This window comes from Polypterus senegalus, chromosome 3, assembly GCF_016835505.1.
Source record: "Polypterus senegalus isolate Bchr_013 chromosome 3, ASM1683550v1, whole genome shotgun sequence".
NCBI lineage: Eukaryota > Metazoa > Chordata > Cladistia > Polypteriformes > Polypteridae > Polypterus > Polypterus senegalus.
This window is the reverse complement of record NC_053156.1, coordinates 59549789-59571165: the sequence shown is the minus strand read 5'-3', so window position 1 is coordinate 59571165 and position 21377 is coordinate 59549789. Positions and strand designations below refer to the sequence as shown.

At 36.0% G+C, this 21377-nt stretch overlaps 1 protein-coding gene across 4 annotated transcripts in view; it reads left to right on the top strand.

Moving 5' to 3' along the window:
- LOC120525189 (E3 ubiquitin-protein ligase TRIM33-like) overlaps positions 1–21377 on the top strand; it is a 159357-nt gene that overhangs the window by 95652 nt on the left and 42328 nt on the right. For all 4 annotated transcript variants that reach the window (XM_039747291.1, XM_039747289.1, XM_039747290.1 and 1 more), the window contains exons 7-8: positions 13297–13443; positions 17336–17453. In XM_039747291.1, coding sequence (XP_039603225.1) covers positions 13297–13443; positions 17336–17453 — 265 coding nt within the window. The remainder of the gene's footprint in view (positions 1–13296; positions 13444–17335; positions 17454–21377) is intronic.

The following is a 21377-nucleotide window of genomic DNA, read 5'->3' as shown; positions in this document are numbered from 1 at the left end:
GTTTCGCAGGGAGTCACGTCTCTGGTGTTCCCTGCCTGGAGTTTACATATTTTCCTGCTGGGTTTCCACAGTGTGCCCTTGTTTCCTTCCAAAGATATGCTGATTTGGTGACGCTAAAATGCTGCTAGTGTATGTGAGTGCTTGTATTCACCTTGCAATGAGCTGATGCCATATCCAGGGATTGTTTCTGCCTTGTGCCCAATGCTAGCTGGAATGGACGCATCCCTGGATTGATACAAATAATAATAATATGTTTTATTTATTATGTGCCTTTCTTAGCACTCAAGGTCACCTTACAATAAAATGAAACAACATTAGTAAAATCAAAACAAGAGAAAGATAAATAACAAAGCAATAATTAGCAAACAAACAAAGATAACTGGCAGTAACAGTGCAAAATTCACAATTGGTATGCCAGTTTGAAAAGATAAGTTTTGAGGACAGTTTTAAAATGTGATATTGAATCGAGCTGATGTATATGAGAGGGAAGAGAATTCCTGAGTAGAGGAGCACTATGAGAGAATGCTCAAGCTTCCATAGAACAGAGTTTGATGTGTGGTACAGAAAGTAGAGCTGCAGATGAGGATCTGAGTGAGCGAGAGGAAGTGTAAATCTGTAGGAGATCAGTGAGGTAGGGCTGAGCAAAGTTATGGAGAGCTTTAAATGTTAAGAGCAGTATTTTGTATTGTATTCTGTAGTTAACAGGGAGTCAGTGAAGTTGAGAGAGAATAGGTATAATATGTTCAGTGGATTTAGAACAGGTTATTATCCTGGCAGCAGAATTTTGAATAAGTTGATGGATTTAATCATTAAACATCCTTTTCAGAGATCTTTCGGCAAGGTGTCCTCGGAATTTAATGGATGTTTCAGGCAATTCACAACACAGCGAAGTCAAACGTTTTCTCACTGTGATGATATCTCGGACTGCCACCTGGTGGAATCTTCCAGATTTATGTAAAGTACACGCGCAAGTATGAACAGTAAAATGCTTGCATAGCAGTAGTGCCCGATGGAGCATGCGTCGTGTAAAAAACATTTATATAATAATGTTGCCCCACTTCACACTATTTCTCTCATAAAACACAGCATGGGTATATGAGTTTTGTAACGTGGAATGTTTCGAGGCAGGTGCCTGGAAAAGCTTAACATTCTGGGCTATAGCACACATTTTCACAAACTCTTCATACTGCACTTACGGCACTGTTGTAAAAAGTGGAAAAGATTAATTGTGCTCGAAGCAGACTTGTTTTCTACAGAATACATTATTATGCTGCTCATCTGACACTTTGAACCCAAACCATCTCCAAACAACTGAGCCATTGTTTTTCTTTTTACCAACCAGCTCTTCTTCGATAGCTTCCTTCATGTCTTCATCCATCTCCCTCCTGTTGCTGCCTGAAGGACTTACCTTGAAGCGGTGGGGGAGGGGCAAGTTGAGTTCAGAGAGGGGAAGAGGTGGGGCAGGGTGAACTTGTGCGAGAGACAAATGGGGAGAAGAGAAAGGCGAACTGATGGCTGTACAAGAATAATTTTAACTTAGACTTGATATAATCAATAGTGTCTCATCCTATATCTCATATGAAAATATGTTGACAGATTTTAAAAAGTTGAGATATCTCCCAGCCTTACTTGGTGGTTAAATTTAAAAACTTTAGGATATTCTAAATGCATTGCAAGTTGCTATAAAAGTTAGAAAGTGGATGGATTTAATTTATTACATAGCACAGGCAAGAATAAACTTTTATTCCATGATATTTATTAAATTTTTCCAATTGGGAATAATTAATGACACATTTTCATAAAATGGGTAATCCTCCAGAGTTGTACAAACTCAGTCATACCAGTCAGTCCAGGCAGATGCAAGGAGAATGTGCAAACTCCATAGAGATTCTGACAAAGCTAACAAGTAAATCTGATCCCTTGGCATGGTGAGGCAGGAATGCTAGTACTCAACAATACCTCCAGTGTTAAAATCTTTGCATTAAACAACCAGATTGAAACTAAATTATTGTATCTAATATCACCTCTGTTTCTATCGTTTAATTGCATAAAATGTGTTTGATTAGTCTCTCTCCACCTCTCATTAGAACATAAAAACATACCCATGTACAGTGTTGCTGATGGTAAGCAGTCAGTTTCTTGGAAAAATAATGTCATACTCTTTATAAAAAAAAAATAAAAAAAAAAGTATTTTTATTGATGGGAATATGCTTCCATGTAGGGGTGTATATTACAGGTAGTATTTCAAAGTTCATTTTTTTTTTCTGAAACACAAATGGTTGATGTTTTAGATGCAAGCAGCCGAGATGTTTGAAAGGACATGTAAGCAGTTTAAAAACAAGTTAATTTATGTGGAATTCATGAAATTGTAATATTGTGTTATTTAATCTCTTTTAGGGCAGTCCACTTTTATTGGAAGTAGTACATTTAATTCAATGAAAAGGTGCTATATTTTTAACTGTTCAAAATCTTTGTTGTATTTGTTTTAGTACTGTATATTAAAATCCTTGCTTGGCCTGGTTCTTTTGTTTCCTGATTTAAGTAGCATTTTATAAAGTACATTTGCTTGGATACCCACAATAACATTTAAGTATATGTTAAGAGATCATTTTCAATGTCTACTAATCTTACTGCTCGAAAAGAGAATCGCACAACTGGAAATTGAAGTGGTTTTGAAATTAAATTGCCATTCTCTTAAACATATTGTGGGTTAAAGCAATAAGTGATAACAAAACACACTAAGTGTCCGATTCTTGAATTTTGATTACACTGCAAGTGTTACATTACCAGAAAATTGTGCTGTTATAGACGAAGTATGTGTTTCATGGATTAATTTCAATGGTATGCAAGATGTATGATTCACAATTCAACAGCTGGATGTAAAACTGTTTTTAGACTGTGTGGACATTTTTTGATGAAGAGAAACATAACAAAAAATTAATGTTAATTGCTGAAGAAATAAAAATAAATTAAAATCATCAAAATAACTAAAAACTAGATAAAAACTGAAACTAGAAAATAAATATAAATAAAATTTTTAATGAAACGCTAGAAATCCGTTGCTTAGACAACTACTACTCATGAAAAGCAATATCCTGCAGCAAAGATGGAAGAGCATGTTTATAAGTAATATGTGAATCTAGCCTGAAGACCTAGTGTTTTCCTGAATTTCATTCATGTTCTTAATGAAATCTGTTAGAAGTTAACTTAGATGATGTGTTGGGATAGGTGATGTGATCAGTGGTGATAGGGGAAGTACTGTATTATGGCAAGCTATAGTTTCTACCCAGGATGGTTTGTAAACAGTACACAGTAGCTATTATAATATAAAATATGTACAGTATATTTATATCTCAGTAGCAAATTTGAGTCATGATACCTGTATGTCCCTATCAACTTTGGTCCTTTGAGGAAAAGGTTTACAGTGCATCTGGAAAGTATTCACAGCGCATCACTTTTTCCAAATTTTGTTATGTTACAGCCTTATTCCAAAATGGATTAAATCCATTTTTTTCCTCAGAATTCTACACACAACACCCCATAATGACAACTTGAAAAAAGTTTACTTGAGGTTTTTGCAAATTTATTAAAAATAAAAAAAACTGAGAAATAACATTGCTCAATACTTTGTCGATGCACCTTTGCCAGCAATTACAGCCTCAAGTCTTTTTGAATATGAAGAGAGATGTTAATCCTTCTTCCTTTACACTAGAATTACCAGAGCCTACGAAAAAAACTCGTAGATCCGGCCCACTTTAAATCTGTTCTCACCTCTTCGTCGGCATCTTTTGTCTTGTAAATGTGCCAATAAAGACAAGCAGCCTGGTATCCCATCCCCCACCGCCGCAGAATGTGCACAATGTTCTGCCAGCTGTGAATACTTTCCGGATGCACTGTATGTATTTGTGGGCTTTTATTTTTCTAAATGAAAGATTAGTTAAAAAAAATATTTTTAACATTTTTAAATCTTTGGGATTGAAAATTAGGATATTTAAACAGAAGCATAGAAATTTTAGGAGGCTATTCTCAAAATTTCTCCAATAATCAAGAGGGCAGTAGAAACCGTCACACATATGTAAATTTCATCTTTGTCTTGATTTTAAACCTCATTTAACCAACTTTCCAAACTGTTGATTTAAACAGATTCATAGAAATTGAGTTTTATTACATCCGATAAACAATCATGGAGGTCATCGGCACAGAAGGAACTTTTATATAGAACATTCTTTTATTTTCATTACTTTTCCTTGAGTAAAGTTTTCATTTTTAGATTAAGTTTATATGTAACAGGAGAGGATGAAACTACATAAAATGAACAATTGTTTACGTAAGATTTGTATTGTGGTCTTGCTGTTTTTGCAGCTAGAGCAAAGAGCAAAAACCTGCCTGTGAAAGTTGGCTTTTAGTGGCACTCAAAGAATGGAAATTTTAGGTGAAACATTCACACTTCAGAAACAAGCTTCACAGCAATGAATTAATAAATTGTAAGTTAAATTAGTTTGTGGTCTAGTCTGGGAAATTAATTTTCACAATGACATATGTGTGATCTTCTCTTTGCTTGCTGCTTTACTGTAACCTCATTATTGACCCCACATCTGTGTTATAATTGATTCCAGTGTGGCAACTTATTGTGTGTATAAGTTCTCATGATGTGCATCACCAGAGTGTCAGGTATTACTATTGTGTGATTTCACACTTTTGTCCCCTGTAATTCCATATTCTGTTTTATCTTACAGAAATACTCTGACGTGTAAAAGTCTGGGTTCAGTATTTTTAATATCATTTAGAATTTTCTGCTCAAAAACACTTCACATAATTTACATTGCAACGTCTTTGTCATCCAAAAGTTGGAATAAGGAATTTTTGGACAGGCAGCATTAAATCTATATTTATTTATAAGGCTGTTTGACTAACTCACTCATAACAAAAACACTATTTCACAATTAGCTAAAAAGCTGAAATTTGCCAGGATGGCACATCTAGGGTCTATCTGCTCAAAAAAGGATATTTCCCACCTAACTGAAAAGCCCCGTCGAGGGCTTGAAATTCAGAGTGAGATTGCTGGAATCCCACACAAATTTAGTAATTCCCAAAAGTTCTAATTTTTAATGTGTGAATTTCCCACACAATTTTATTTGGTAATTTTCTTGGTGGTTAAAAAAAATATTTTTTTAATTTACATAATTTTAATTACAGTTGTGCCTAACGTGTTACTTGCATGTTCACTGATAAACTAATAATAGTCCTCATCATTCTCAAACTCACATACTCTAATTCATATGAGCATGGGAAAGGAGCCAGGGTAGGGTCCCAATTTATCACAGAGTTCACTCATGCATATACTCACACTTGTGCTGGGACCATTTAACCAAATCTGCATTGCTTTGAGAATGTAGGACGATAGCTAGAGTACCCAGAACACCACCACAGAGCCACATCAAAACTCCATGAAGAAACTGAAATTCTGCATTTTATTTAACCCAGCACACTGGATCTGTAAACTGGCAGTGTTAATCATTGTGCAGGTCTGTGCCATCTACACTGGAAATGTGTTTATATGTGTATATATATATATATATATATATATATATATATATATATATATATATATATAGATATATATATATATATATATATATATAGATATATATATATATATATATATATAGATATTTATATAGATATAGATATGTATATATAGATATATATATAGATATATATATCGATATATAGATATATATATATATAGATATATATAGATATATATATATATATATATATATATATATCGATAGATATATATATATCTATCTATATCTCTATATACTGTGTATATATATATATATATATATATATATCTATCTATATAAGTCACTGTTGTGAGTGATGAGTGTTGCTATATATATATATATATATATATATATATATATATATATATATATATATATATATATATATATATATATATATATATGACAAGACAATTACATTGACAATCATGTTACGTTATTTTCAAAATGTTTCCTTTTCTTTTTCATTACTACTTTAATATATATATATACACACACACACAAATATAAATATACATACACACACGTATACATATATATACAGTAATCCCTCCTTGATCGCGGGGGTTGCGTTCCAGACCCCCTCCGCGAAGTAGAAACCATATGTTTGTATGGTTATTTTTATATATTTTAAGCCCTTATAAACTCTCCCACACTGTTTATAAATATTCCCCGCAGTTATACAGCATAATCTCTTTCTATTCTCTTAGATATTAGGTAAGACGCAGGTAGGAACTTAACTGCGTGCTCTGATTGGTTAGCTTCTCAGTCATCCGCCAATAGCGTCTTGTATGAAATCAACTGGGCAAGCCAACTGAGGAAGCATGTACAGGAAGTAAAAAGACACATTGTCCGCAGAACCCGCGAAGCAGCGAAAAATCCGCGTTATATATTTAGTTATGCTTTCATATAAAATCTGCGATAGAGTGACGCCGCAAAAGTTGAATCGCGATATAGCAAGGGATTACTGTACACATTTCTTAAATGAACTACTTTCACGCTTAGAGCCTTATGTTTGCTCAATTGTCTTAAAGCTACAGAAGATTGTACTCTATGCAAAATAGTATGGAATAGATGAAAACAATTGAAAAATACATTTTTCTTAGCATATTATATTTTACATTCTGTAAATTATTTTGCATTACACTACTGATGCAATTTTTCCATGGCAGGTCTGGCAATTTGGCAACTATTTAATGTTAAAATAACAAATAATTTATTTTAAGGACTGGATGACTTTTGGAAAATGCAGATGTGTCAATGTGCTTCATCAACCTTCTCCAAACAGCTCTTTCCAGTACCTTCTCCCCATTCAAGACTTTTTCCTTCAGATGTTTTTACTTTAGCCATTCACCTCTGCTTTGGCCTCCTTCACTTTCTCTAACCATGTACCATCATTCTCATCAATCTTTTGCCTACATATTAGTTGTCAGTCCTCATCACATGTCCATACTGTTTCAACCTATTTTCTTGTACTTACTTTGATATCTCTCCCAGCTTTGTTGTGCCTCATTGCAGTTACTCTTTTTAATAACTCCTCACACCCATCTCAACATTCTCGTTTCTGCCACATCTAAATTTTTCTCCTATGCTTCCTTTTCTGGTCATGTATCAGCTCAGCTCATCATTGCTAGTCTCACTACTGTCTTAAAAACCTCACCTTTAACCTTTGCCTTAATTCAACTACACGATACTCCTTATACCTTCTTCCAATTGTTTCATCCACATTGTACTCTGTGGGTTAGTAGTTTTCCATCTCAGGCTAACACTGATCCTAGATATTTAAATGTGTACACTTTTTTCAATAGCTCTCCCTGCGTGCCAACTTCTGAATTCTGATCATCACTAAACTTCATATATTCTGTCTTCTTCCTGTTTATCTTCAACCTTCTGTCCTCCAAAGAGCATCTTCATTTTTTCTAACTTCCCCTCCACTTCCAAAAAGCATGCATCAGAGAATTGGTCTTTTACCTCATGACTCCATACCTCCATGATCAAATAAAAGTGATAAGAACTTAAAGATGATCCTTGGTTCAGACCTGCTCTAACTGGGATCTTGTCTGATATCCCAACACTACTTTTAACCCAAGTCATCGCTCATTCATACTTACCCTGAGCATGCAAAAGTATGGGCACTCCTGCTTAAAATGTTAAGTGAGCAGAAGATGATCTGATCATCTAAAGGTGTAAAGTTAAAGATGACACTTTAATAATTTAAGCAAGATTGCATTTTTATTTCCATCATTCACAAGTACAAAATAAAGTACAAAAATGAAAGACCCTGAAACAAAAGATTTCAGCACCCAACCTAATCAGTACTTGGTAACACCCACTTTGGCAAATATCACTGCTTGTAAACACTTTTTGTAGCCAGCTATGAGTCTCATTTCTTACTTTGGGTATTTTTGCCCATTCGTCTTTGCAGAAGGCTTCTAATTTTGCACGGATTCTTGGGCTGTCTTGCATGCCCTAGGACTTTGAGGACCAGCTTGTGCCTCTTGAGGCATTACATTTTCAGGTGTGTTTCAGATTATTATCTTGTTTTAGGACCTCTCCTCTTTTTAATTTCAGCCTTTCCCATGCTCAAGGCTCTTCACAGAGTCTTAGAAAAAACACCTGGGTATATTTAACATTGGATACAAATGTTTTCCTGAATAGAACAATGAAATGAATAACGAAGAATTAAATAGAATAAAGGACAATAAACCAGAGTAAAATACTACATTCAATACTAAAAGACAAACCTAACAAATAACCTAATTTGTGATATAACAGACACACAAATTATCCTGAGCACCTGGATAGAGAGGTAAACTGAAAGAAAGGGCAGACTGTTAAGTTAAAAGCCTTCCTAAATAGATTAGTTTTAAGTTGTTTTTAAAAGAATGAATGGAGTCAACTGATCTAATTAATTTTGGGATGTCATTCCAAAGTCTGGGTGTTATGGAGCTGACGGCCCTGCCACCCATAGAGTGCAGGTTAGTGTGAGGCATAACAAGATTACCAGAATCAGAGGACCTTAGTAGGTGAACAGAGGCATAGTGATTTAGAAGGTCACTGATGTAGTCCGGTGCAAGGCCATTTAAAGCTTTGTAGGTTATTCATAGAATTTTAAATTCAGTCCTGTAAGACACAGGGAGCTAGTGAAGGTGAAGCAGAATGGGTGTGATGCGTTTACTGTTGTTGGTTCGAGTAGAGTTTTGAATGAACTGGAGCGGTGATATAGGATTAGAAGGGGCACCTGCCAGCAGCGAGTTAAAATAATCGATGCGGGATGTGATAAAAGCATGGAGAAGTTTCTCAGCATTAGAAAAGGAGAGGAATGAGCGAACTCGGGATATGTTATGGAGGTGAAAGTTAGAAAGTTTCTTAATGTGGTTTATGTGGGCGGAATAAGAAAGGGAGGAATCAGAAATGACACCAAGGTTCCTTGCATCAGAAGAAGGTCTAATGAGATCACCGTCATGAGTGACTGAAAAGGAGCTCATGTTCTTAATTAGCACTTTAGTGCCAATTTGCAGAAGTTCAGTTTTGTTGCAATTTAATTTTAAAGTGTTCTGCTCCATCTAGGTTTTAATTTCACCGAGGCAAGTTGTGAGCTGAGAAAACTCTGAAGTTGCACTTTTGACATCAAAATAGAGTTGAGTGTCATCTGCAAGACCCTAGTGCTTAAGAGTTGGAATTTGGCATCCTTTTTACTCCAAACATACCTTTGCACATTGTGGCCAAAAAGTTCTATTTTGACTCCATCAGTCCACAGGACTTGTTTCCAAAATGCAATAGGTTTTGTTCATTTCCAAACTTTAGGAGCTGAATTTGGTGGCTAGGACACAGGGAAGGTTTTCTTCTGCTGACTCTACCACGAAGGTCATATTTATTCAGGTTTCGCTTCACCACCACTCCAGAGTCTGCTAAAATGGGGAGATAATTTGCCTTTCTAGCAATTCAACGAGCAGTTCTTTCAGAACGTTTTCTTGGTCTTCCACACCTCAGCTTCACCTCCACCATTCCTGTTAACTGCCGTTTGTTAATGACATTAGAAACTGAGGAAACAAGTATGTGAAAACACTTTACTATCTTCTTGTAGCCTTCTATGCTTTGTGAGCATCAATTTTATTTTTCAGAGTGCTAGACAGCTTCTTAGAGCAGCCCATGGATGATGATTGTTGGGACAAGGTTTGAGGAGTCAAGATAATTGTATACAGCTTTACAGTTTGCAATGCCCGTGGTTGCTTAACAATGACTGTGAACATGCCATAGCCCTAATGAGTTAACTAATGTCTGGGACCTTGGTAAACATTATCTTAGACCTCAGATATCTTGGGGTACCCAAACATTTGCATGTTGCTCTTTTCTTTTTTTCACTGTTTAACTGTACAAACAAAATATACTAATCTTGCATAAAATGTTGAAAAGAAATGTGTCTTTAATTTTATGCCTTTTGGTGATAAGTTCATCTTCTGCTCATTTAACTATTCATAGTAAACATACATTTTAAGCAGGGTACCCAGACTTTTTCATGCCACTTCACTGGCACTCCTTTCCCTCTCTTGCATCTCCAAACCTCTTGACTTGCATTCTATCATAAGTTTTCTCCAAATCAGTAAACACCATTTGCAGACCTTTTTTTTTCTTGGTTCTTCTCTATGAGCTGTCTCAATGCAGAGACTGCATCAGTTGTTCCTCTCCCTGTGATAAAACCAAAACTGCACCTCCCCTTTGGTGGTCTCTTCCCCAAGTCTTTTCTTTATACCCCTTTCCCAAATTTGTATTGTGAGTGGCATCAGTGTTATCCCTGTGTAGTTTTCACATTCCTGAATTTCACCCTTCCCCTTATAAATTGGTACAATCACACTATTCATCCACTCCTCTGGTATTCTCTCCTGTCCATACATCTTTTGCATTAGATCCCTGAACACATCTTCTCCCTCTTTTTCTAAACTCTTGTATACTTCTGCTGGAATTTCATATAGTCCTGTTGCCTTTCCATTATTTATTCTTTTCGGTACCTCCTTTACTTCTTCCCTTCTTATTCTTGGGATTTTGGGATTCCATCTCCAAATATTGCCCAAAGTACATCTTCCATCTATCCTTGATCTGTTATGCTCATTTAAGACCGCACCTTACTTATCTTTTATCTGCTTTATCTGACTAAAATCCTTTAAAGTCTTTTTCCAAGCCTTCATTATTCTAAAACTCCTCTCCTCTCCCAATTTTTCATACATACCTTCCAAAGCTTGTGCTTTTGGCCCTGTTTGCCTCCTTGTTAGTCTGTCTTTCAATTTGTCTATCCTCCTCTTTCCCTGATTGGTACCATTTCTTCTTAGCCTTTATCACATCCTGCATCTCTCTGCTCTACCACCATGTCACTTTGTCCACAGGTGGGCTTCTTTGTTGGCCTACCCAACACTTCTTCACTTGCTTGTAATACAACTTTTTCTGGACTAACTTCTTTCACCGAGCCCACCTTTGGCCTGGTATCCTTTGTTCATTTCCCACAGGGGTCAGGGGAGGCCCCTGCATGTCGCCTGTGGACTATGCCCTAGCATTTTCCAAAGCTGTTTGGATTGATTCCCTCATTAAGGTTTTGGCTAGATGTCAGCTGGATGCCATTGCTGACATTAACACTATCCGAGCTTGGGACCAGCACAAGATCTAGTATTAGCTCTTGGTTTGAAAAATAATAATAAAATACTGTATACAAAAAAAGTACTTGGTTAGTCATGTAGTGGTTTTGATTTAGAAATTGTCCTGAGCCAAGGCAGGTAAAATAGCTATTCATGTAACTGCAGTTATGTGTATAGGTATATTTATGGTGTATGTGTTTATTAAAATGTTGTTTCAACTTTTAGCTTAATGTTTTTTAAAGCTTTGTGGGCAGTGCTTTATTTTGTTTAAAATGTTATGACTCAAAATATATAACTTTGAAATAAAAGGTATTGCAAATTAAAAAGGGGATTGGAGTTTTTACAGTGCCCAACCTAATGAATTTTCACAAGAAATAATTAATTATGTGAAGAAATACACAACAACATTTCTCAGGACATGCTTATTTAGGATCACATTGTTATTTAGCCAAATAATACAGAGACTAAATGTGGGACACCGTGTGTTGTAGAAGGTAGCTAGTGCGATTTTAATGCATCATAATAGAAAAAGAAATATCAGAATCGTGATTTATTTGCATTAATGGGGAAGTCTTAGCATAAAATGACTGATGTAAGGTTTATGAACGAATCTGAACTTTTATTGGACTTCAGACGTGCAAAACTGCTGTTAATCAAAAAGTAGAGCAGTAAGACAGATAAAATAGGACATTTTCAATGGGTGTGGCAATAAGATTTACTAATGAAGATAAGGTAACCTTTCAAAACTATGAAAAAGGCTTATGTGCAAAAACAGACCTGCAAAATATTGTAGCTTTACAAAGCGGGACAGGAGTAACAAAATGCCATAATTAATGCAAGGTTTAAAGTGAAGAGAAAAAAAAAGTGTCGGCTTTCACCTTCGACCCAGGTCTTTCTCGAAAAAATTTGAATAGCGAAGTTCAATCTGACAGCCCTATCTTAGTCTGAAGATTTGCGCTGTGGTGAGCTGCCTTTGGTGAACCATGAAACCATTGGCTTGTGACTTAACTTTTTGAGTGAATATTCAGTGTCAGTAATTCACTAAAGGAAGCCTACCACCAGATTGTAATAAATGACATAATTGCTTGCCTTGTAGCTGTATACAGTAAAATCAGAACATTTCTTTGCATAGTTTTACTAAATGTATACAGTGATCCCTCGCTATATTGCACTTAGACTTTTGTGGCTTCACTCCATCGCGGATTTTAAATGTAACCATATCTAAATATATATCACGGATTTTTCGCTGGTTGGTGGATTTCTGCGGACAATGGTCTTTTAATTTATGGTACATGCTTCCTCAGTTTGTTTGCCTAGTTGATTGCATAAAAGGGACGCTATTGGCGGATGGCTTAGAAGCTACCCAATCAGAGCATGTATTACGTATTAACTAAAACTCCTCAATGATATATGATATGCTTCCCGCGTGGTGCTTGATTGTTTGCTTTTCTCTGTCTCTCTCACTCTCTCTGACATTCTCTGTGCCTGACGGAGGAGGTGTGAGCAGAGGGGCTGTTTGCACAGAGGCTGTTTGCCTGGAAGATACGGACGCTCCTCTAAAAAATGCCACTTTATGCGGTGCTTCGGCATATTTAAAAGCCCAAAGCACGTATTGATTTTTTTAATTTTTTGCTTTTCTCTCGCGCTGTCTCTCTCTGACATTCTCTGCTCCTGACATGCATTCCTTTGAAGAGAAGATATATTTGCATTCTTTTAATTGTGAGAAAGAACTGTCATCTCTGTCTTGTCATGGAGCACAGTTTAAACTTTTGACTAAAGGGTGTTATTTCATGTCTAGTGGGCTCTAATAATGTTAACAGTGTGGGAGAGTTTGTAAGGGCTTAAAATATATAAAAATAACCATACAAACATATGGTTTCTACTTCGTGGATTTTCATCTATCGTGGTAGGGGTTCTAGAACGCAACCCTAGCAATCGAGGAGGGATTACTGTACATTTAAAATCAAAAAGCCTTTCCTTTCTGGAGCTTATGGTATTTTCTATGTATTTAGGACTTGCATGCATGTGATTACATGTGGATAACTTTTATTTAATATTAAACCTGTGTCTAACCAGCGTGCCTTTAATTCCCTCTACAGAGTGTGACTAAGGAACGAAATATGAAGCTAATGCATCAACAAAAGGATATTACCAGCCTTGCTCATCAGGTTATGCATGTCCTTAATTTTGCCAACTGGGCTATCTGCAGTGGAAGCAGCACAGCTTTGTTATACAGCAAAAGACTGGTATGGAATATACTGACCTTGAATAATTAGGCCTTGATATATAACAGTAGGAAAGAGTTGATATGTTTCTAGCTTTCTACTGAGTGAGTGACACATACAATGGATTCAGAAACTATTTAGACTCCTTCACTTTCAGCACAATTTCATGTATTGTAATTTAATATTAAATGGCTAATTTTGTCTTTTTTTCCTATGAATCTGCACTCAGTATCGTCCACGGTCATGTGCTGAGTTACTACTTACTGAAGTGGAGGCGATTCATACTTTTAAGACCAAGGGCCACAGGAAAAGAATATAGTAAAAATGTTGTGGAAATTTCCAAAACCAGCCAAAGAAATAAATATTTCCTTTTATTATTTCACAAGGTCTCATCTTGTTTTCTTGGACAACCCGTTGTTTATTTGGTCGTTATGTTCCCAGTGGCTAGTTCTTAGGCATTTGTCCCACACTGTCTTCCTTTCACCAGTGTTTTTCAACATTTAAATTAATGACTCGGGAGCAGCAATTGCAAATTGTCCCATTGGCAAAACATGCACAATCAGAGGGTCTCCCTTGGTGAATCAAACTCCATTAGAAATGGGGAATCCTATCGTGCACCACTGCTGACCAGTTAGATGACCTACTCATGACCCACCTGCAACGCAGCTCGCACCCAGAAGTTGAGAAACACTGGCTTAGGAGATCACCTGTGAACCACTCATGAAACAATAACGGCAGTGCAATCCAGTGGCTGAGAATCATTGCCTTACACAGACCCGGCATGCAGCCAGCAAAACCCAAAGATCAGTTTGTGCTATTCCATACTGTTAATGCAATATGCATATCAGTGACCCACATTAGACCTGTAGACTTTGAGACCAACATGCGACCAATTTGACTTATGGCCAAGTCCCAAATGTAACCGTAAGTCTCTGCATGACTGTAATGACAAAGAGAAAATGTGTTTTCAGAAAGTTTTGCAAATATATTAAAATCAAAAACCGAAATCTTACCTTCATGTAATTATTCAGACTTTTAATTCAGTACTTTGTAGAAGCCATACAGGCAGCAGTTACAGCTTCTAGCCTTACGTACACCTTTACTTGCTTCCACAATTGGATTTTGGCAGTTTATCCCATTCTTCTTGGCAGTTCCTCTCAAGCACTGGTAGGTTAGGTGAGAGGTCTCTCTTCAGGTCTCTCAACTCATTTACTATGAGGTTTAGTTTTGGGCTTTGGCTGTGCCACTCAAGGAAAGTTGGAGAATTGTCCTTAAGCCACACCAGCATTGTCTGTCTGTACACTTCAGGACATTGTCATGCTAAAAGGTGTACCATAACCCTCGTGTGAAGTTAATGTGCACTCTGGAACAGGTTTTCCTCAAGTACCTCTCTCTATTTGGCTGCCTTCATTTTTCATTCAATTCTGATCAACCTCCCTACCACTGCTACTGAGAAGTAACCCCATAGCATGATATCACCACCATGATTCAGTGTATTTTTGGTATTAGGCTTTTGATGAGCAGTGCCTGGTCTTCACCAGACATATTGCTTGGAGATCTGACCAAAGACTTCAGTTATCATCTCATCACACCAGAGAATCTTTTTACACATGCTCTTGGAGTCCTTTAAACTGTTATACTCCTTTTACCCAGGTGGAGCGGTGCTGAGATGGTCGTCTTTCCGAGAGGTTCTCCCATCTCAGCAGAGGACTTCTGAAGCTCTATTAAGGAGATTGTTGGGATTTTGGTCACCTTTCTAATCCAGGCCCTTTTCGGTGGTTAGATAATGGATGGATACTCATACTTAGACAGCCAATTCTAGAAAGAGTCCTAGTGGTCCCAATCTTGTTTGATTTCAGTTCTTGAAGCCACTATTCTCCTCGGAACCCTCCAAGTTTTAGGAATGGTTTTCATAGCCTTGTCCTTATCTGTGCCTCACCTCAGTTTTATTGCAGAAGTCTACAGAGAGTTCATTGGACTTTCTGTTTTGGTTTTTGCCCTGATATGCAATGTGAATTATGGGACCTGATATACACAGGTGTGTTCCTTACTAAGCTGTGTCCAGTCAGTTCAGTTTGGCATAGTTGGATAGTCAAGTTCCTTACACATCCCAAGGATAGTTAAAATTAGCAGGATGCAAACATCTAAGAACAGTTTGGAGTGCCACAGCTAAGGGCCTGAATACTTATATTAATGAGAAGTTTTATTTTTTACTAATAAATTTTAATAAATTTTCAAATGTTTCTGAAAACATGTTTTCACTTTTTCATTATGGGTTATTGAGTGTAGATTCATGAGCAAAAATGGAAATGTGTTCATTTAAAATTAAATCTACAGCATAAAAATATGTGTAGAAAATGAAGGGAGTCTGAATACCTTTTAAATGTACTGTATTTGAGGCGGCCTGCACAAGTTTAAGTATCATCTTTTTATTATTATTATTATTTGATTTATATCAAATGACATTTGTACAGTGTTTTGTGGTGAAATTAAGCTGCTGTAAGCATGGTCCTTGGAATGCTTACCCAAGGCATACAAGACAGTAGAGAATATAAGCTGATGATAAACTGAATGAAACAAATACAGTAAGTACTTCATCATATATGAAAAGCTAATAAGTTCACTAACTATAATTTATGATGTTTGAGTTGGTCTTACTACAAAGAGAGTTTGGAATTGATAGTATCTTAACATTAGAATTCCTGAGGCCTATGAAAAAACTCGTAATCCTGGCACACCTTTAATCCCTTTACACCTCTACAATCAGCATCTTTTGTTTTATAAATATGTCCATCAGTGCAAGCAGCCTGCTGTCCCATCCCCCGCCTTGACAGAGCTCAGCTCGCGGGCAAACGGTCTCCCAGCTGATGCCAAGGCTCCTTATCTTCGTGTGGGGTAAATAATACAGTATATCGTTATTTGGAATACATTCATTTCATATGTATTCTGTGTCTACAAAGATCTGGGTAAGTGCAGGATGAAAGGAAATGCAAGAAATGCTGAACACATACCTAAATCAGAAACTTTTTCCATGTTATAGTAATAATGACGAGAAGTGTATAATGTGTGAAGACTTTAGTCCAAATAAACGTGCGCTTTTATTCAAGAATATAACCAAAGGGGAAAAAAAGTATTTGATTTACATGTGGCTCTCAATGGGTTAAAAACTCAAGCTCAACTGTCAATCGACAGGGAGTTTACACGTATTCTTGAATGGTGCAGAGGTAAGAACTGCTGCCTTATAATCTGTAGGTCCTGGGTTTGAAACCGAGCGCTGCTCGTTTTGAGTAGTGAGCTGCTGCTATTATTACTATTATTTCTACAATATAATAAACATACATTTGATTTGAGTCTGTAACACCTGGTGTAAATTTTGGCAACTTGGAAAAGTTAGCGCTTGGTTTTTTTATTATTCAGTTTTATTCTCTCAGTGATGTTCACGTGGTACAACAAACTTGTCTCTCCCTCTATGAGTTGATGGCATTTATCTTGATTCATTTTCAAAACAAAAGACACTGATGGTGAGGTGCGAAGGGATTTAAGGTGGGCCGGGATTACGAGTTTTTTCGTGGGCTTCAGGAATTCCAGTGATAAATGTACTATGCCTGCTTTTCCGTAAGAGAAGAAGCCAGCTTATGGTTCTTCACAAATAGTGAACATATCAATGTGAATAGTCAGCTACACACAATAAGATCCTATTCTTTATTGTGAAATGAATGCTATACCATGGTGGAAGAAAGAATATTCTTGATGTACTGTTCCTTGCAATCCCATCTTTAGGTGGGAATGCTTGTCTATGTATCTTTTTAAGACAATTAATTTGCCACCTAATTGCAGACATATACATTTTGAAGCCACTAAGTAATTTGTATTACTTTAATGTCACATTCTTTCTTCTTTGTAATTGATTCAGATTACCTTCCAGTTACGATATATACTCAAAGCCCGTTGTGATCCTGTTCCCTCTGCCAATGGTGCTGTGCGTTTTTTCTGTGACCCCACATTCTGGGCAAAGAATGTGGTCAATCTTGGTGAGTACTCTTTTTGGTAATCATGAGTGTGTTGAAGGTAGAACATTGAAAAGATATCATTTTTTTGTATTACTACTGCTTTGTTATTATTTTAAAATTAGAGATGATCTCTTAATTTAATTTATTATGGGAAATGAGTTATTTGTACTAAGAAATGCTTTACAGATAAAGGCTTGAAAGAACCTGAAAAAATGTATCCATAAGTATGAGGGAAACATATAGATTTGGAGTGGTGATTGTGGTAGAAATCATATTCGAAATAAATTAAAGAAAGAATCTTGTCCTCAATAAAGCCTCTTTTTAACAGGAACCATGCAGGATGAAGGCTGTCAGTTACGTCTTTTATTAGTCTCCAACAAATGAGGAAGCATTTATCACAGTAGTCTGTTACAGAATGGTCAAAATAATAATGGCAGAGGTCTGTTTTATAAATAACTGAGTTTACACAGCAGTGCTGATTAATTCATACATTTACTCAGATTTGTTCATTGGCTTACATCCAAATAAAAGCCTATTCTATTACACTCTTGCTCTTCTCATCTCTCTTAGGTTCAGTTTATCCTTGAAATCACTGCGAATGTCTAGTCTTCTTGTTTACAGGACATCTGATGATCTCTTAATCATCTCCTAGTACATTTTATGTATTACATCAACCATTCACCTAATATATTCTTGTCTTTTATTTACTTAATCATTTAAGTAGTTCTCTTCATGACATTTCTTAAACAGATTCTTATAGTATATTTCAGTGTGCACTGCAAACCAAAATGCTTAACTATTTTTACCTCCAAATTATTCTCTCACATGATATAGTAAGTGCATACATATGAAGAGACCATGTCCCTGTACAAATTGCATAGTTTTTTTCTTCTAAAAAATATGTAAAACAATCTTGCACTGATATCAATTAGAAATTTCTTTTAAATACCTTATGTTTTTTTTATGTTACATATATTGTTAAATGTAACAATTAATATTTAAAGTGGAATGAAAAAGTAAATTTAAAGTTAAAAAAATATATTTTTTTTTTTATCCTTTTTTTCTTTTCAGTGTTATGGACAATTTTCAATTTTAATCGTTTTTTTTAACATAAACTCAAGATAAAACACAACTCAAAAATAGTTTCCTTTATGTTGAAACTATATGGAAACAACAACACAACAAGATGCACTTCAGGGGTGTTACAAAAATTAAATATAAAATAAATATTAAATATAAAAAACATAAAATGCAGAAAAATAATTTAACAAGTAAATTGAAATTTGTTTACATAAAATAAAGCACCGTGGGCAGATAATAAAATAAATTATAAATAACAAGAAAAGTTTTTAGTGTGCTTTTTCCCCCCAACATTATGTAGCAGTGGAACAATAATACAATGTTAAACATTCTTCAGTCATTACAGACAGAAGTACAGAACAAGAACAGCACCAAATGACTAGCATATGTCTGAGGCTGTGTTTGATCCAAGCAAAATAATGGTATCCCATATGTGAAACAGCCATACAATGAATTAGTTGTTGTTTTTTGTCTCAGATAAATATAAAGTTTAAAATTTCTAATTAATTAATTAGTAACAGCAGCAAATCTAACACCCTCAACGAAAAATCCGTAATGTCCCTAAAAGACTGGCTACTCTGTCCTGAAATCATATAACTGAAAAATTTTCAAACGCAGTATATATTTTATAAAATGAAGCAGTGAAAAGTCAAGGAAAATGACACCTTTTATTGGGTAACTAAAACTATTACAATATGCAAGCTTTTGAGGCAAATCAGGCCCCTTCTTCAGGCAAGATGTAATAAAGAAACTGCAGTTCCCTGTGTTTATATGCATACTAGGACAAATAAAAACATTGGTAAATCTTGAAGTGAGAAATCTTAAATGTAAAAAATTAATAGACCTCTTCAGGCTAAGATTCATTTAACAAGATAGAAGAAAAATGTATGGTCAAGATCTTTGAATAAGATAACTGTCTAACAAAGTCTGTTGAAGTTTCTGATGAGTTTATCCATACAATGTGGATCTGTAGTCGTTTGTCTGTGTCAGTCTGAGAGATGCAAACACTCCTCATACCTGGCCATAAAACTCTTGTCTCTATTCAAACCATGTTGTAATGTATTAAATTTTAGCATGAGTTTGACTTCCCATTCTTTTCTCTCTTACTGTGTTCTGAAGCTGCCCATAAGCACTGTGACTTTGAAGTCCCTCACGCAGTGTCCATGGCTGTTGAAGTTGGCTGCTACAGGAACATCTGTGTTGCCACGTTTAATGTGGAACCTGTGTAAATTTATTATCTGGCGGAGTGTTTGTCCAGTTTCTCCCACATAGAGTGCAGTGTCAGGACATTTCATGCAGAGAATTAGGTAGACCACATTAGATGATCTGCAGGAAAATGATCCCTTTATGTGATGTTCTAGTTGGCAGTGTGGTATGACTATACAGTCTGTATTATAGATGTGAGCACATGTTTTACCTCTTTTCTGTAGGCAGGGAGATATGCCATTTTCTGTTGTTTCACTTAGGGAGCTTCGGACAATTAGTTGCTGCAAGTTTGGTGGTTGTCTGTATGTCGGGAGGGGAGGTTCAGGAAATACATTTTTCAGTGTTTAGTCATTGTTTAGCATTGCCTGAAGTTCTTTTATAATTTTTCAAAGTGCTTCAAGATTTAGGTTGTAGGTGGCAACAAGGGGGATGGGGTTCTTGTTGTCTTTGTTTTTATATTCCAGAAGGTTGTCTCTGGGTATGGCAGTAGCTCTTCTTATTTGACTGTTATTTTGGGGGTATAACCTTGTCTGAAGAAATCTTGTGTGATCTCCTGCAGTTGTTTATCCTGGTCTATTGGGTCTGAGCAAATACGATTCTATTGTATTGCTTGGCTGAAAATAATGGAGTGCCTTATATGCACGGGGTGTAAGCTATCACTTCTCAGGTAGGTCCATCTGTCTGTTGGTTTGTGAAAAGCACAAGTTACAAGGGTGTTGTCTTTCAGTTGAACGGTGGTGTCAAGGAAGCTGACTTCTGTTTTTCAGTAATTCAGCTTCAGCTTTATGTTGGGGTGAAAAGAATTATATTCATTATGAAAATGAAGGAGGTCCTTCTCACTGGCAGTCCAGATTATGAAGATGTCATCTATGTAATGGAGATACAACATTGGTTTTAAGACGCTCATTGACATAAAAATCTTTCTCCAATTTTGCCATAAATAAGTTTGCATAGTGAGGTGCAATTCCCATTTGTTACAAATAGAAATCTTGTCTAAAAGAGAATAAATTATTGTCGGAGGTACATTTCACATGCCAATATGCCATCATCTTGGGGGATGTTTGTGTAAAGTGCCTCAGCATCCATTGTGGCCAGTAAGGTTCCCTGAGGGAAGGGGCCTATAGCAGACAGTTTTTTTTTTTTTTTAAGAAGTCAGTGGTGTCCTGGATGTATTGAGGGCAAGGGGTTTACGGATGTCCTCCACCCAACCTGAAACATTTTCTATAAGGGAGCCAATTCCTTCAGATTATAGGCCTTCCTAGGTTCCCTTCTTTGTGGATTTTAGGAAGCATGTAGAAGTAACCCATTCTGGGGTTGTCAGGAATGAAACTGTTTACATGATCCCTGATGTCAAGAGGAAAGCTACTTACTATGTTTTTTACTTCCTCCTTGTAGAGATCTGTGGGGTGGTCTTGTAGTTTGTAATAATGCATAGCATTGGACAATTGTCTTTGTACCTCCTGTATATAATTTTAAAAAGGTGTCATTTTGCTTGACTTTAATCTACATTCATAATGGCTAACACGGTACAATACCCTAGTACTATGAAATGATGCATAAATCATCAATGTTTACACTTTTTAACAACTATACAAAGTAGTGCCGAGAGGTATACCAGTTTATATTGAAAAACGTTTTTTATTTTTGTTATGATATGGA